A 15,165-nucleotide genomic window follows, 5' to 3' on the forward strand; every position below is an offset into this window, starting at 1 on the left:
GCAGTGTACAGACAGGGGATAGCCTTAAGCTTCATCAACGCATGGTTTCTAATGGACTTGATATCATTTTGCTATACAGTATGTTTGCCAGTAAACAACCCCCTTTCCTTTTCTCATCCTCAAAAAGTAAAATGTAAAAAGTTTGGTTTTCCAGTGGCGCGCCCCACCTGGGTACACTGACCGTCGCCCCCCCCCCCCGCCCCCCACCCTAACCCTAGTCCCCCACCCATATGTCCCTACACCAACCCTTCCCAGCCATCCAACCCCAACCCCCCCCCCCCCCCCATCACGCTTTGGTACAAGTGCTGGAGGATGAGGAGCCCCCTCCGGGACTTCCCTCATCCATCCATTTGTCCAGGCTGCGCCTGCGGGCGTTCATGAAGAAATTGCTAACAGTGGTGAGTTCCAGTCCCAGCTGCTGGGAGATGGTCAGCTGCATCTCCTTGGACGGACGCTTGTTCTCCTTGAAGATGGCCAGCAGGGTGCGACGCTGCAGGTCAGTAAAAACCAGGCGGGATTTCTTTGGTGTATTGCTCCTTTCCTTGCTTGGGTCTTGTTCTTTTCTTTTGCACGCTTCGAAGGCGGGGATGGACGGACGCGGAGAAGGAAGGGAGACATGAAAACAAGGGAATAGGTTAGCAGATACACTTTGAAGTTGTCTCAGACAGAGGATGCAAGAGGATGTGCAAAGGCAGTGTTCGACATTTAGCACATTTTGACTGACAGGGAATGGACTTAACTCAAAGGATGGATAGTGTCAATAAAATATTGCTTTTGAAGACGGTAGTCTTTTGTGCAATCAATTGGTGTCAATTCGATAAACAATGTTGTTGCATACATTTATCTTGGTTTTTGTATGAGTGTGTTTTATCTCTTTGTATCATGTGTCAAATGCATGGTTTTGTCAACATTTATCAAACGTGCCATCAAGATCAGTTTAACTGACTTACCATCAGAAGGCCAAACATTAAATGAACTTCCCTGGTAAAACTACGGTTAGATGTAAAAACTAATAAATATAAACAATTGCTTTGTCACTAGCCTATAATTAAGAAAACATATATTTAACCAGTTTTTGCCCCTATCACTTCCACCTGTGTCCAGATAACAGATTGTTTGTAGTTTGGAGTCTGAAGAATGCCTTAAACGATATCTTCAATATGATAGTTTCTGTGTTCAGTTAATTTGTTTTAAACTATTAGGCCTATATGTCAGCCATTTTGTGAGTGCACATCTGCGTAGAATTCTGGTAGGGTTGTGAGCGCCTTTAATAAGAGAACAGATATGCTGACCACAGTGGATGTTGTCAATAATAAACATATTGAATCTTTAGCAAAAAAAAACGTCTGCCATGCATTTTTGACCTTTGGCAAGCAAACACATGCAAACCAAACCCCCCTTCAAGTGAACAAACCTTGAAAAAAACTAAACAAATACAAACTACTTTTATCCGCTCACCACAGAAAACGTAGTTTGACTTTAATCTATATCTTTTTAATCTATATCTCTATATGAACAAAATAATAAACGAAACCCATACAAGCTGAAAGAAAAGTTAAAAATATATATAAAAAAGAAGAAAGCTTGGACGTGTTTGGCGCTGCACCTATTGCACTCAACATGGGCCAGGGCGGAGGTTTGATTTGATTACCTCCCTGAATTAAGTATGCACAACTGAGACCCGGGGAGATCGATATGAATCAGGTTAAGAACTCCATTGAGTACCAAACTATTATGTAAGGGGAAACTATCCAAGAGAATGAGTGTAAATAAACACAACGGTTTGTATCCCACGATCTCCTTTCTGTATAGCGATACAACACGCGGCAATAGTACAACGAACCCAAGTGAGTAAGAGTAGAGAGTTGTTTTCTCATGCGAACTGAAACATATCACATAGGCCACACATCATACGTCGACATGGGTTTCTCCTCAGGAACAGCGGGAGTAAATGTCATCCCTTTTAATAAATGCATATCGTCACAGGGCACCATTCAGTATCACCCACAGCTCCTGCATGTCTGAAAATATTGGACCCGATATTTGGACGCGCGGAAGACTCGAGTCAGATGTGGGATAGGTCTGTTTATCCCTTGTAGCTACCTTTCGGGGATGCTAAAACCGGTGTGCAGACGCCCATGTGCAAGCAAATGTCCACGTTCGGCCATTATGTATTTTATGAGGCTGATACATGATGATGAGCCATGCTGTTCATGCAATGCAATTAGTGGCCTTGAACTGAGAATATTGAGACCCAGTGACAATAAATGCCATACGTCCATATAGACGTTCACTCTATAGGACAATACGCTACAAAGAAAACAACAATAATTTCAAAACCAAAGCTTTGACAAAGGACTGATACACACACCCATCCATCACAACATGGGCTTGTCTGAGAAGATTAAATTGATCACCAGTTTTTGTACCAGAAGGTGGCAGTGTTCGCTGACAAAAAACATTGTAAATCCTGTCTCGTCTTGTCTGCATTGAACAACTGACCTCACCCAAACCGACCACTTACGATTATAAATACCCCGAGTAAAAATATTTTATTTAATATTAGCCTAGATGATTTCTCTTAACATTAATAATTTAGCAGTGATAGTGTAGGCCTATATGCATATAGGATCAATAAACAATATATTTTTTAGTGATTGTAAAATGTAAAAACAAAATATGGTGGACGATAAACCTTCTAGCTAACGGAGTTACTAAAAACACAGTATGAGATAGGCCTATGACACTTTGTGAGGGTGGAGTTAGTCAAGTAAAATATAGACTTGACAGGTGTTCTGTCGATTTGTTCCAAATACATAAATGGAAATTGGCCTGCTAAACTCCCTGTTGCAACATTGTTTATCCACAGCACATGCCATTTACAGGCGTGAAATGTTTTGCCATAAATGTTTTTACAATGATATTCAACAACTAAATAAGAATAACCTAGGCAATAGTCCTAGTTATCCTATTATAACTATGCAAAATTAATAATTTCACAATTATCTTTCCATTTTATCAACGGAATGTTGAATTGTAGCCCATACCATTTACAGGCCTAAACTAACCGAGGCCTAAGATATGTGATTAAAGATGTAGTTTGTAAACTAACATCTTAAATTAAAAAGCGGACGACAGCAACTTTTTCTCCAAATGGCCTATACAGGCCTAATGTATAATGTAATGCTTTTTCAACAGTAGCCAAAAGAAATGGGTTAGCAACTGACGCGACCAAAAAGTGCATAGGCTACAAGGAGCAATCTACCCCGTCAATACAAACCCACGCTCGAGTGATTCAATCAAAGTTTTTTACACAGTAGGATCAGAAACGCAATTACATTATTCAAAGGGGCCTACCGTTTCCAGTAGAGTGGGAAAGGGGAGTTAACTTTGGGGATTTCTTGAAGGATAAGGTTCAATCAATTGGATCGATAAGTTAGGCTTCCCTAGTCTTTCATCAAGCGGATAACAACTCCTCCTCATGGTGGTTTATCGTTCCTATTTGGCACATGTAACCTATCAATGTGTTGTGCGTCTCCCATAACCGCACACAGTAAGATGAGCACATTGGGAGGTTCATCTGAACGCATGAGCTGTCATCGTTGTCATATTTGACGGTCCCGGTTTTTAGCTTATTAGACCAGACTTGAATTTGATCAATTTATTTTTCTCGGTGTTGCATATCAAGAAGTAGCTATACCATAGTTTATAATTATAGCTCGGCCACGGAGCGCCCGTCCTCATCTCAATTCTGCATGTCACACTGACTTGTCAACCCAAGAGAAATAGTTTATTTCGAAGTCAAAATATCTGATGCCCTTTCCTGTATATTTTATTTAATAATATTCGCTTTATAATTTGTTTTCTGTAACTTTATATGCTTGTCCGTGTACATTATTTATTCGTGATGAGTTTCTTGTTTTATGAAAAGGGTTGGTTTTCTCAGTGATTTACAGAATGCCGACATAACATTGATTCGAGTTTGACAGTGTCGCAACATAACTTCATAGAAAAACTAAAATCACACAAAATAAAGAAGAATCACACGGCAAATTCGTTTAAAAATGCCAGGGAATATTTTCTGGAAACATTCAGTGGGAAATTCCAAATATAAATAGGCCTACACAAGAAACTGCATGCTAAATTAAATTTTGAAATCATAGTAACTGATAGGCCTCATGGTCTAAAGTATTACATTTCTACAAATTAGACATGGTCTTATTTCACTGTAAAAAGACAACAATCCTCGTGATATCTATGCAACATTTGCAACATTACTTTAGGAGCTTGAACTTCGAGTGCATCACTGAAACCTATATGCTAGTAACTTACATTGGAACATTTTGGAGTTGCATTGTTAACATTGTGTTGCATGTTGCAGGAGATTGAAGAAACCGAAGACAGACTGCAGCGCGCAGCCTCAAATCGCATCTAACATACTAGATTCCTATGTCAGTATTCGATCCAAGATTTTCGCAGCACACAGAATCTATTAACAAATGTATTTGCAACTCAAACAGGAAATAAAGAGTCTATACACTCCTTTTGTTAATCCTTACTTTTTTTAAACTTGTAAATGCAAGTGATAAAGAAAGGACATGCATTCAACTGTTTACACCCTTGTAAACATGCTGTTTAAAGCAAAACAGGTCTAAGGAGTGGTGCTCTGTAGGAGAGAGAAAAGCGTGTCTCCTCTGCTTGCTCTCCACTTCAAATGGTTTCACTTTACCTAGCATTAAGAGAGCCCTGGTCAGCAAAGTGATTATAGGCTATCATGGCTGGCCAAGTGGAGAGAAATGAGCCCTAACCACTCTTTCAGCCTTACTGACCATCATACATTTGACCTTGCATTGCTGAAGTTACTTCAAAACGACCATCATAGCTTTGTATCTTTCACTGATATATACGAATAGAAAATGTGTTTTGATTGTTCTCAGATAAACTGAAAGGTTGGGGCGAGACATGAGTGACACGAGGGCTGGGCTTTGTAGAGATCAATACTTCTCTAAACTCAAGCTGTAATGAAACTTCCCCTTTTCTCACAGACGTGTATGCCAGCCAGTTAGTCAGCCAAACATATTTCTACATTATACAGAGGTGTACCTTTTACTAAGGGATTGACAATCACACACGACTATGAGACCGAATCCACAGCTCTATCTCTTCAGGGTGCAGGTTGTGTGCAGAATGCTTCTTTACACAAAGAGCTCTCTGGCTTTGCAGATATCTGTGTGTTGCTCTGCATGCCTTTGAAAAAGTGTTGGTGCGATACGGGAGGTGTAAAACAAGATATGCTTTGTGTCTGTAGTCAGCTACTGTAAGTGTCTGAGGCCCAAATCACTTCTACAACCAATCCCAAACATGCTAACATCTTTTGTTAGTTCTTTTTCTTTCTTTAGTTACTCTGACATCGTTGCATCTTTATCCACATCTAGACACAGACCTGATAGACTGCATCCCTCTCTCTTTCTGTCTCTCTCTCTCTACCTCTCTCTATGTTTCTCAAACAGCACACACACACAAAGAAATAAAGAACGCTACATAGATAAAAAGATAGGTATGAAGATAAATAGATAGATATTGTCCTCTAATCACACGTGACAGTGGGAGCATGGCTGGGCTATCTGGGAATCACAGTATCCACAGTAGTGATGACATCAGGTGTCCAAAGGTTTGTCTGTAGCTAGACTTCTTTATCAGACCTGCCAAACGACCAATCAGAGCTTTTGTTGACTTAGTCATGTCACCTTGTTAATGAGAATACTGCCTCTGAGGGGTTTGATTCAATAATATTCCATCTTAAATGATTCTATATGCTCAACTTAAAGCCTCATGGGCATAATGGGAAAACAAAGACAAAATCGATCCATTATTTTCATAAACTGTAAAAAACATGTTCCGCTCTGCCTGACAAAGCAGAAAAATAACAACTAGACTGAACAGTTTAAAGAATGGACTGATTTGATATACAGTACATCAAAAATTATACGACTCTTACTACAAATCCCTGTATAGTAGTTTGGGTTTAATGTTTCTGCTTCTCTAATGGAGACTGTGGCGATTGTAGGTGTTTTGGGGTTTTGAAAAAGAAAGGATCTTTGCCCTTTACTCTAGCTAGTATTGACAGTAACCTGCATGACAAGATGAGTCAGAGATTATGTGTTTGGTCAGGCCAGCGAGATAATCTTACTGGGAGTGTTTCAACTCAGAGAAATTACATTCTTTCTGTTGTTATCTTTGCATGCTTTGAGAAACACCAGTGATCAAAGCCTGCCGATGTAAATACTTTGTAAAAACAGGTCCCAATGACAAATCTAAGGGATGATTCTCAAGAAACTGTCCATATTAAATCACGCATAAAAATCTGTCTCCAGAGCCTAGATTATGTTTTCTACAATCTCCTTCAAGCACTTTGCCTTCCACAGACTTTAAATCCCTATTTGTTAAAGACGTTCCTCCTAAATTTAATTTTTTTAATCCAATACTAAATGTAATCCAATATTTGACATATTATCTATCTAATAAATCCAATTATCCAGGACAAACAATTAAGGGAGGACTGCCACACTGGTCTCGTGGCGTTTCTATATGCAACGACACCTATGTTTAAAAACATAATGCCTCACAAAATATTTTGACACACCATATTAGGTCCCTGGTGTGCACAGTCTGTGTGACTCTCAATGTGTGACACTCAATGGCACGACATTCATGACATGATCTAGCTCATGAATAAAGGCAGGCTTACTTAAAAGGATTCTCCTCTATTTTAGGTCACAACAATATTACAATTGCATGTTAAGCTTTACTAGGGAGGCAACCGGTTCTGACACAGAAGCAATTGTGTGTGTATTGATATGTCTCTTTATATCAACATATATGCACAAACTCCATTTATGTCCCTGTCTGACCAAGTTCTCTGATACTTATGTAAATGTCATGTGCAAGCCAAAAGTGTATGCACATTAATGAACATGGAAATGTGGTAGTTTGTATGTCTTGAGAAGATGGTTTCTTTCTCCCTGTTTCTCTTCTAGCCTATCATTCTTTCTCTCTCTCTCTCTCTCTCTCTCTCTCTCTCTCTCTCTCTCTCTCTCTCTCTCTCTCTCTCTCTCTCTCTCACACACACTCTCTCTCTCTCTCTCTCTCTCTCTCTCTCTCACTCTCTCTGCACTGTCAGTGGCAAGAGAAACAGAAATCTCCCAGAATAGGTTTGACACGGGCTTTGTTGTGAAGCTCAGTGCTGGGAAGATATCTCCGCCGTCAGCTTTCCTGGAACAAGCCAGGATCGGGTTCCAAATCAATGCGATCTGGGTCCACACGTTTATGTTATTGTTGCAAGCATTAATGCCCTTTTAATCTTCAAGAGATTATCGCCATCGATCCACATCCATACTGCTTCACACAGATTTGTTTGAAAAAGTGACATAACCACACGACTGAAAGACAGGAGACAATAAACAAATCGTGTTTCCCGTGTGTTCACTGTACAATCCCTGCCCGGAGTGCTACTTTTTAAGAATTCCCTGTGTTTGTGCGTTTGTACAAATTTACTGTTAACCTATTTCAAACACGCTAACTCTAATTGTATAATTATTCTATTCTATAATCTATTCAATAAGTGTAATTCTATACACACCAAATAACCTCATTTTGAATCTTTGTCATATTCTCAGGCGTATTTGTAGGCGTCATTTCGAAGTTAAACAACATTATCCAGTGAACCATACAACAGAAATTAACACACCCACCTGAGCGAAGGGTGCGTTCATTTGTTGTCATGAAGTGAGTCTGTTCTTGGTTTACCGACATTTTGAATTAGTTTGGGTCTACATACTGGTGGCATCCAGGACTATGCTTACCAGTTGTAGGCTATTATTCAGTCTAATTGTGGCGCCATGCTTGTCCCCGCTTATTATATATTTGATTATTTCAGCTGATGTGAGGCGCATATGAATTATTTGGTGTAATGGGGAATGCACTCAGACCCTGAGGTGGCAGGTCAGTCTGATTGCATGCAGTGATGGTGCAGGTGGAATAACCTTAAGTCAAGCGTCACGTTTGATTTGACCAGACTAATAAAGACGAGACAAGGCCATTTTCCCTTTTCAAACCGTGCAGAAAAAGGGACCAATTTTCACAGGGCCACATTGCAAGAATAACATAATACGCAGTCTAGATAACCTAGGCTACATGATTACAATCTGAGAGTCCGCAATTCTACACTCTACATGTTGGAAATATAATTTAGGGGAGTGATATAATAAAAAAAATATTCATGTTATCTATTTTTCCCTAGTTTACAAATGTTTTCCGCGGACTTAAACGACGAACAAATGCCTGCTGCACATTTTGCCTGGTTAACCCAAGACAAGGTGACGTTTTGTGCCCGAGCCTGTCGGTCACGCCGAGATTTTCTATCAATAATTCATTGAGCCGCTGCAGCTTCTGTTCTTCTTTTCGATTCCCCTGCCTCGAGCAGATCACATAATACCTCTCCCCCACCCCCCACCCCCAACCCCTGGCCTCAGAGTTTACCGCCATCTGTAAACCAGTGGTGTTGCGGGGAAGTCTGCAACGCCTTTCTTTCGAATGGTAGGCTACACTCCGTTTTCATTCATAGATAGCCTATGTTGAAAAAACGTTGTTGACAATAGTTCCACAAAAAAACGTTAATAAGCACATAAAGATGGCTGTGTACGTTCGTCAGTCCTGAAATTCTACTGCTCAGTAAAGACGCTGACCACAAGACTTGACTCCTTGCAATAGGCCTACAGTCCCACATAACCTTTTCAACTGAATAATTTAAATGTAATTTTCATATAACATATCAAATTGAAGCCCCAAAAATCAATAGGTCTCAATACAAAATCTATGATCAATGATAATATAGCCTATATAGTCTATAGGCTACATTACTATTTTCATTTAGAAAATGTTTTATGTTCCTTAGGCAAAAGAAAATTAGGTTTAAAAAATTGACAAAAAAGTAAATCTCCATAATTTTCCAAATTAATTTAACCACAATATTTCGCCACCTACAATACCTCTGATTTAGTTCGTTGAATGCTACGTTTAATATATCTACTAATGAGTCATCGAAATGTCTAGCCTGTCTATTAAATAGCATCAATAGGCCTATATTTACATGCTAGCCTATATGGAGTCAGTTGCCCATTTTAAACGGCACTTTTCTGGATTGTTTGAATGGCAACTGAAAGACTAGCGGGCAAAAAAATGACAGAATTCACGAGCAAAATCAACCCACAAAGGCAGTAAACTACAGCGAGGTTATTTTTTTCCTTTGCCGAACAATAGAAAGCTGGTCATGGCTTAAATACATTTTATCGCTAGAGGGGGCAACAGCCTCAGTAAAGGGCGCGCACAGCCTACATGCCGCCTGTTTATCTCGTTTTCAATGCATCTCATGCTTTGAAATGTTCATGCTCATCACAACAACGACCCCGAATTCATTGCAGCCAAAGTGTTTATTTGTCTCACATTCAACCCACACGCGGCTATAAGTCTCGCATCCAATAGTCTTCCTTACATGCAGCTGTGTAGTAACCAGCAACGTTCCATTCATTTGTTTCTGAAACCTAATAATAACATCCACTGAAAAACAATAATTCTATGTTCGTGAACTATTTCAGAGGCGGATCAAACAGAGGAACCATGCTCGTTCAATCATTTTTAAGAAGGCATTACACATGCTTAAAAAAGTGAAAATACATAGCCGCACTGGACATTTCACAACAACTTGCTCTTCACTAAAAGGGTGTTCCGATTGAAATGGATTTAAAATAGGCAGTTGTGCACAAATAATAATAACATATGTTACTACAGAATAATGAAATGGGTTGGAGAGGAAAATCATTTGACCTTGTCATTGATATTGATCGTAATTATTGATCAATAATGATACTACTGTAATTCAAAATAAATTTCACTCATCTCGATCCGAGCGTGTGATGTAGGCTAATGAACTCTGTTTTAGTGGAGAGTATACGAGCAGATGCAACCAGCAGAGGAGTATTTTTTTATTGAAGATACCTTGTCTTACCTGCAAGCCGTAGGGCCGACATCCTCTGAAACTCGGGTTCCTGCAGCCATTTCCACATCCTCCTAAAGGTCTCCCGTCCAGATTTAAGTTTACTCCAAGGTTTGGGGTTCCTTAATAGGTCAGAAAGGGTACCTTGCGAACGACACAGCACCCTCTGAGCGAATATAGCCTGTGGGATGCTATACCGCTTCAATTCAGCCGTGATTCTTTGTGCCACTTCTTTGGTGTTGATCTCTTCAAGCTGCCCCGAGTTGTTACCTTGTGTTCCAGAGGAGGAGGGCGGTCTTTCTCGGTTGGAAGCCAACACAGGCCCGTGGGATTGAGGGTGGCCCGGGTGTCCAGTGTGGTGCATCCCGTTTAAATGTGGCATCATACCTGCCGTGGGGCCACCGAGGCCTCGAGAGAGGTGTTGATCCCCTCTGGCCAGCATGGCAGTGTGGGCATCAAAGTTGGAACTAAGCATCTTGTCATGCCCATGTGTGCCATAGTTGTGGAGGCTCTGCTGGGTGTTATGAATGGAGCCCAAACCATTGCCAAGGGGGCTGCTGGCCAGGGGGGATAAACTTTGACCCATCCCGGTCATGTCCTTATGATAGGGATTGTAGAGGTTGTTCATTGCTGGTAACCCTCTTTCGTCCCGCATCAGCGTAAAACTCCCGCTTACGTTCCCAGAGAGACGTTGGTGGTGGTGATGGTGGTGATGGTGGTGCGGATGGTGAAATTTGTCCGAAACCGTTGAGATGGGGGGTAAGGGTTGAAGTGGAGTTAAAGTGGTGTATGTGCCGCTCATGCCCATCCCGGGTGGGGATGTATCGCACGGCATGCTCATTGCGTGATGGAGCGGGAGAGACAATTCTGGTCGGTACTCCCCGGCTCCATCCAGAATCGTTGCCATGCTGGACACCATCGCGGAACGCGACGATGCCGCAGCCAAATCCTGATGTATCCGCAAAGAAGCCCCTGTGTTCCGATTGTGATGGGGGCTATGACTGTTCATCAAATCCTGGTCATGGCTTACTCCGCCATGCAGATTGCCAATGCTGTCCATTGTCATCTCTGGGTTCATGGCGTAAGCATCCAGATCCTTGGCCAGGCATCGATAGGCGTTATAGGCAGTCTTCATTCAGTCCATTGATCTATTTAATGTTTTGTGCCGGGGTGGGTATTTCCTTTGGTTTTGTAAGGCCTCTCGGGTTTTTTTTTAATAAAAAAATTTACCGATCTCTATCAGACGGGCCAGTGCTGATTCTCCCCATGTCCGAGCCCTCTCCTCCTCCTACGTATTCTGTTTAGGCAGCTGGAGCTGTCCAGGGTGGGCTTGCTGAACGGTCACCCTAACTCACTGGCAGGGGCGTGGACTACTCTGTCACGAGCGTTCGATCTGACCACTCACGTTTGCTCTTTGGCTGGGAGGATCAGGATTGATTGGCTGGTATCCTTAACCGTGTTTACTGGTTCGAGAACCCATGAGTTTAAATGTTTGGTTGAGATTTATACGCATCTCTTGCATCTGGAGTGTAGCCTATGTCAGAAAGTCTGTATCTCTTCTTAACTCTTTGTAACCCTTTACTATCCTGAAACTTAGGTTTTTGTTGCATTTAAGGTTGTATACCTCCAATTGGTATTCACAGTCCGACCAAATACATACTACCCTGTACAACTAAACATTTAATAGTGACATTTTATTATATAGATACGTTGGCTAACCACATTTTAATTTAATGACATTAGGTCAAAATAATATTTGGAAGATATATATATCTCTATTTCTCTCTCTGTTTCTGCCCGAATGCACGCACCCCCCCCCCCCCCCCTCATGTTAACATGACTGTTATCAAATCACATGCCCCATCTTTCTCCCTGTTTAGGCTACTATATATCGCGCTCTCTCTCTCTCTCTCTCTCTCTCTCTCTCTCTCTCTCTCTCTCTCTCTCTCTCTCTCTCTCTCTCTCTCTCTCTTACACACACATACACACACACACACACACATGTTGTAATAGTTTGATTTGTTTACCATTAATCAGCCCCCCCCCCCCCCCCACCACCACCCCTTGTTTTGGTGCATACAAAGATCGAGTTTTAGTGGGCAGTGAGTCCAATCGTAAAACAAATAGTATTTGAGGAAATCAGACTTTAAACTTGTAGCCCCCATCATGGTAATTGTGTCGTCGATGCAAGGCAAGCAAAGATGAAGCCCAGCAGGTACAATATACTGTTCATTCCAATTTGTGGTCTCGTCTGCTGCCAGCTGAAAGTTTTGGAAGAGGCCCTTGCTATAAGGGACCCCCCGCTCCTCCTTTGACAGCTGATCAAAAGAAAAATAGGTCACGCTTTTCAGACTTCTGTCCCTTCGTCCTTAATTACAGTGTCTTTAAACAAAAGCAACATCTGCGCAACCTCCGAACAAAATAGCCTCCAAAAGCAACTGGCATCCCAGAAATCTGTTACCTAAAGCTGTTTAAACCAAATGTGACCAATTATGTTTCTTTTTGTCTCATCTTAATCCAATAAGAATGTCTCATCTCTCCAACTCATACGTTCCTAACTATTTACAAAGGTACTCATAGTATAATAGACTTTTAATATATTTTCCTATAGATGACAGGAACTATTTGAAACGGAGCTATGTTGGCATATCAATTTACAAATCGGTCGGAATTAAGTTTACCTGAATACGTTACTGTTTTCAACAGTGCATAGCCTTTCATATTTCATAAAGAAAAACCGAAGGATAATTCAAATAGAAAATAAATATCTATTAGCCTCGTCATTTTTTTCCGATGAAGAGGTTTAGATTTGGAGTCAAACTCTTGTGAGGTAGCCTATAAAGGCAAGCAAGGACGGTGTGTGCAGGGCAGAAAGATAGTTAAATCTGTCACAGGACAATTGTTGCTAGATGGACATCACGTGTATTCATGTCCATCTACCATCAGCCTTTTAACCTGTTTCTCTATAACTAACGTTATTTTCTGCTTTAAACAAAGAATAGCATGCAACAACATACCAATCTGAAAGTTTATCTGTGGTATAGTTCTAATGAAAAGAAAAGCTAATGTCTGACGACAGGCCTGAATAACTCTGGGTCGATTGGGAATTTTTTTCTTCCTTTTCTTCTTTCATTGCTGTCCTCTCTCGAGCCATCTGCTATGTAAGTGCAGGGTTATTGATTAGAATCATTGTGCTGCAGACCCCATGCTAATCTATACCGTTACTGGCAATCAGTTTGCGCTTTGCTTTGCATCTGTCCCTACACCGCGATCTCCATGACCTAGCATATTTTGGCTATATTCTGTATTTTGGAGCGTTTGGTAAGTATTCGAAATCCCTCTGTTATATATTATATTGTAGCCTATCGCATTCATGGTTTTAAAACGTAATGAACCGCTTATGGATATGTTTCAAAGCAAGTAAGCTCTCTGTGAACGCGGTGGGCCGGGCTCGAGTCCGTTCAGCTTGCATGTTGCTAACGTTTGACAGGAAGCAGGCGAATACACATGCAGCTACTTTTTTTACATCCACATGTGGTTGCATGCAGGCAATATGATTTGTCAAGTTCACATTGTTATAGTTGATACCTCAGTGGATACTTTGAGTTGTATAATGTCATTTAGTCTCAATATGAGTAGACCTATTGTGATAATGTTAGAAGAATTGTAGTTGTTTTGCCTGTGTTTAGGCACAAAATGTGTAGGCCTATTGATCATAAGATATATGTGACAAACATTATGCAGCCTACCATGTATAGGCCTATCTATGGTAGTGCACGATTTTCAAAATGTATGTATGAACAGAATCACAATATCAACAATACATAATTATTATTGGTAGTATCAGCCTTCTAATATTATCATTAATTTCATTATTGAAATGATTGTATTATCCAACTGGCCATGATGCGCCCCAGCCCTCACTTCTACACACACACAAACACACCTCTCTCTTTTCAAACTTACAAACTTGTATTTATTTCTAATGATATGCTTGAAACCGGTTTAGATTGGAACATAGAATGTTTTCCTGATCAGTGTTCAAAATAGATAAGCCTTTTATGTAGGCTACATTTTAAATTTGCATGGATCAAAATTTAGGAATTTACAGAGATCCATTTCGATATTTTAAAATAAATGGCTCCTTGTTTTCTTGATTAGAATGAGATTGTTTCGACAAAGGAACGCATGGAAGGCTTTAACGCGAATCATTAAGGACAAAGTTGACAGCCACTTAGCTGAATTGTAGAAAAGTTTTAAAGAATGTTTTTAAAGGATTTGACAATGAAGAACGTGGAAGTTTGCCAAGTCACACATTTCCCTTAAATTCAAATTTATCTGTAGCCTAATGTGTCTATTTCTAAAATAATTTTGGTCAATTTAGGATGGACTTCAACTTTGAAGTCCTTTTTATCAACACTCAAAAACAATTCACACAACTTATAATAAAGGCAGGGAGGTCTATTCGTAAAGTGCAAAGACACATACAGCCGTAATTATTAACACGGAGGGAAAAGGCTTGTCCTATCAACTCACCATGATTATTTAATGTCCTTGTCTGCGGTATTTTAATCATAACATTTAATGTATTGATTGATCAAAGACAGCGACAGTCAGTGTTGGTTCCTCTTTAACAATAAATCATGCCTGTCATAACATTATTATACATTTCTGAAGAAATAAATGTAAGAGGAAATGTCACCAAAAGAACCCCAAATAAATTGTCTATTAGTTAAAGGCTTCAAAGGCTTCAAATAAACGTTTAGTTTTCCTCTGCAATACTGCAGGTTTACGCCAAGTCTTAGCATGGACAGAGTAGCAGTTAAATATTGAACATAACGATATTTTAGATTTCTGTCCACTATGGTCACTTCCGGAGGTTTTTGATGCTTTGAAGGCCATTCTGCTTTACAAGCTCGTGACATTAGAGCAGAAGAATAGGGGTCACCCAGGATCAGAGGTCATGCCTTGGCTCGAGCCATCTGACCTTTGACGCTTGCATAGCTTACTTACTTTGGTCGTTTTTTTGTTTGTTTATAACAAACGATGATTTATAACAAATTATGATTAAATACGAGGATCGAAATTTAGCTCTGCATTAAAACAAACAAACA

General features: G+C 40.3%; 1 protein-coding gene across 2 annotated transcripts; it reads right to left on the reverse strand.

The window, feature by feature from the left end:
* Window positions 1–286: 286 nt before the first annotated feature.
* Window positions 287–11,333, reverse strand: onecut2 (one cut homeobox 2). Of its 2 annotated transcripts, none has more exons than XM_062484192.1 (2): window positions 10,064–11,333; window positions 287–573 (listed from the first exon to the last, which is right to left on the reverse strand). In XM_062484192.1, exons 1-2 carry the CDS (start codon window positions 11,184–11,186, stop codon window positions 287–289), a joined length of 1,410 nt encoding a protein of 469 aa, XP_062340176.1. In that variant the 5' UTR covers window positions 11,187–11,333. The 2 variants fall into 2 exon arrangements, with proteins under 2 accessions (XP_062340176.1, XP_062340177.1); XM_062484193.1 differs by having other exon boundaries at window positions 351–573; window positions 10,054–11,333.
* Between the last annotated feature and the right edge of the window lie 3,832 nt (window positions 11,334–15,165).

Source organism: Osmerus eperlanus, chromosome 18 (genome assembly GCF_963692335.1).
Source record: "Osmerus eperlanus chromosome 18, fOsmEpe2.1, whole genome shotgun sequence".
Lineage (NCBI taxonomy): Eukaryota > Metazoa > Chordata > Actinopteri > Osmeriformes > Osmeridae > Osmerus > Osmerus eperlanus.

Coding starts and splice junctions, on each gene's coding strand:
- onecut2 (XM_062484192.1), bottom strand. CDS start 11,186: ATGAAGACTGCCTATAACGCCTATCGATGCCTGGCCAAGGATCTGGAT. Junction 574..10,063: donor GTCGGCCCTACGGCTTGCAG/GTAAGACAAGGT, acceptor CCGCCTTCGAAG/CGTGCAAAAGAAAAGAACAA.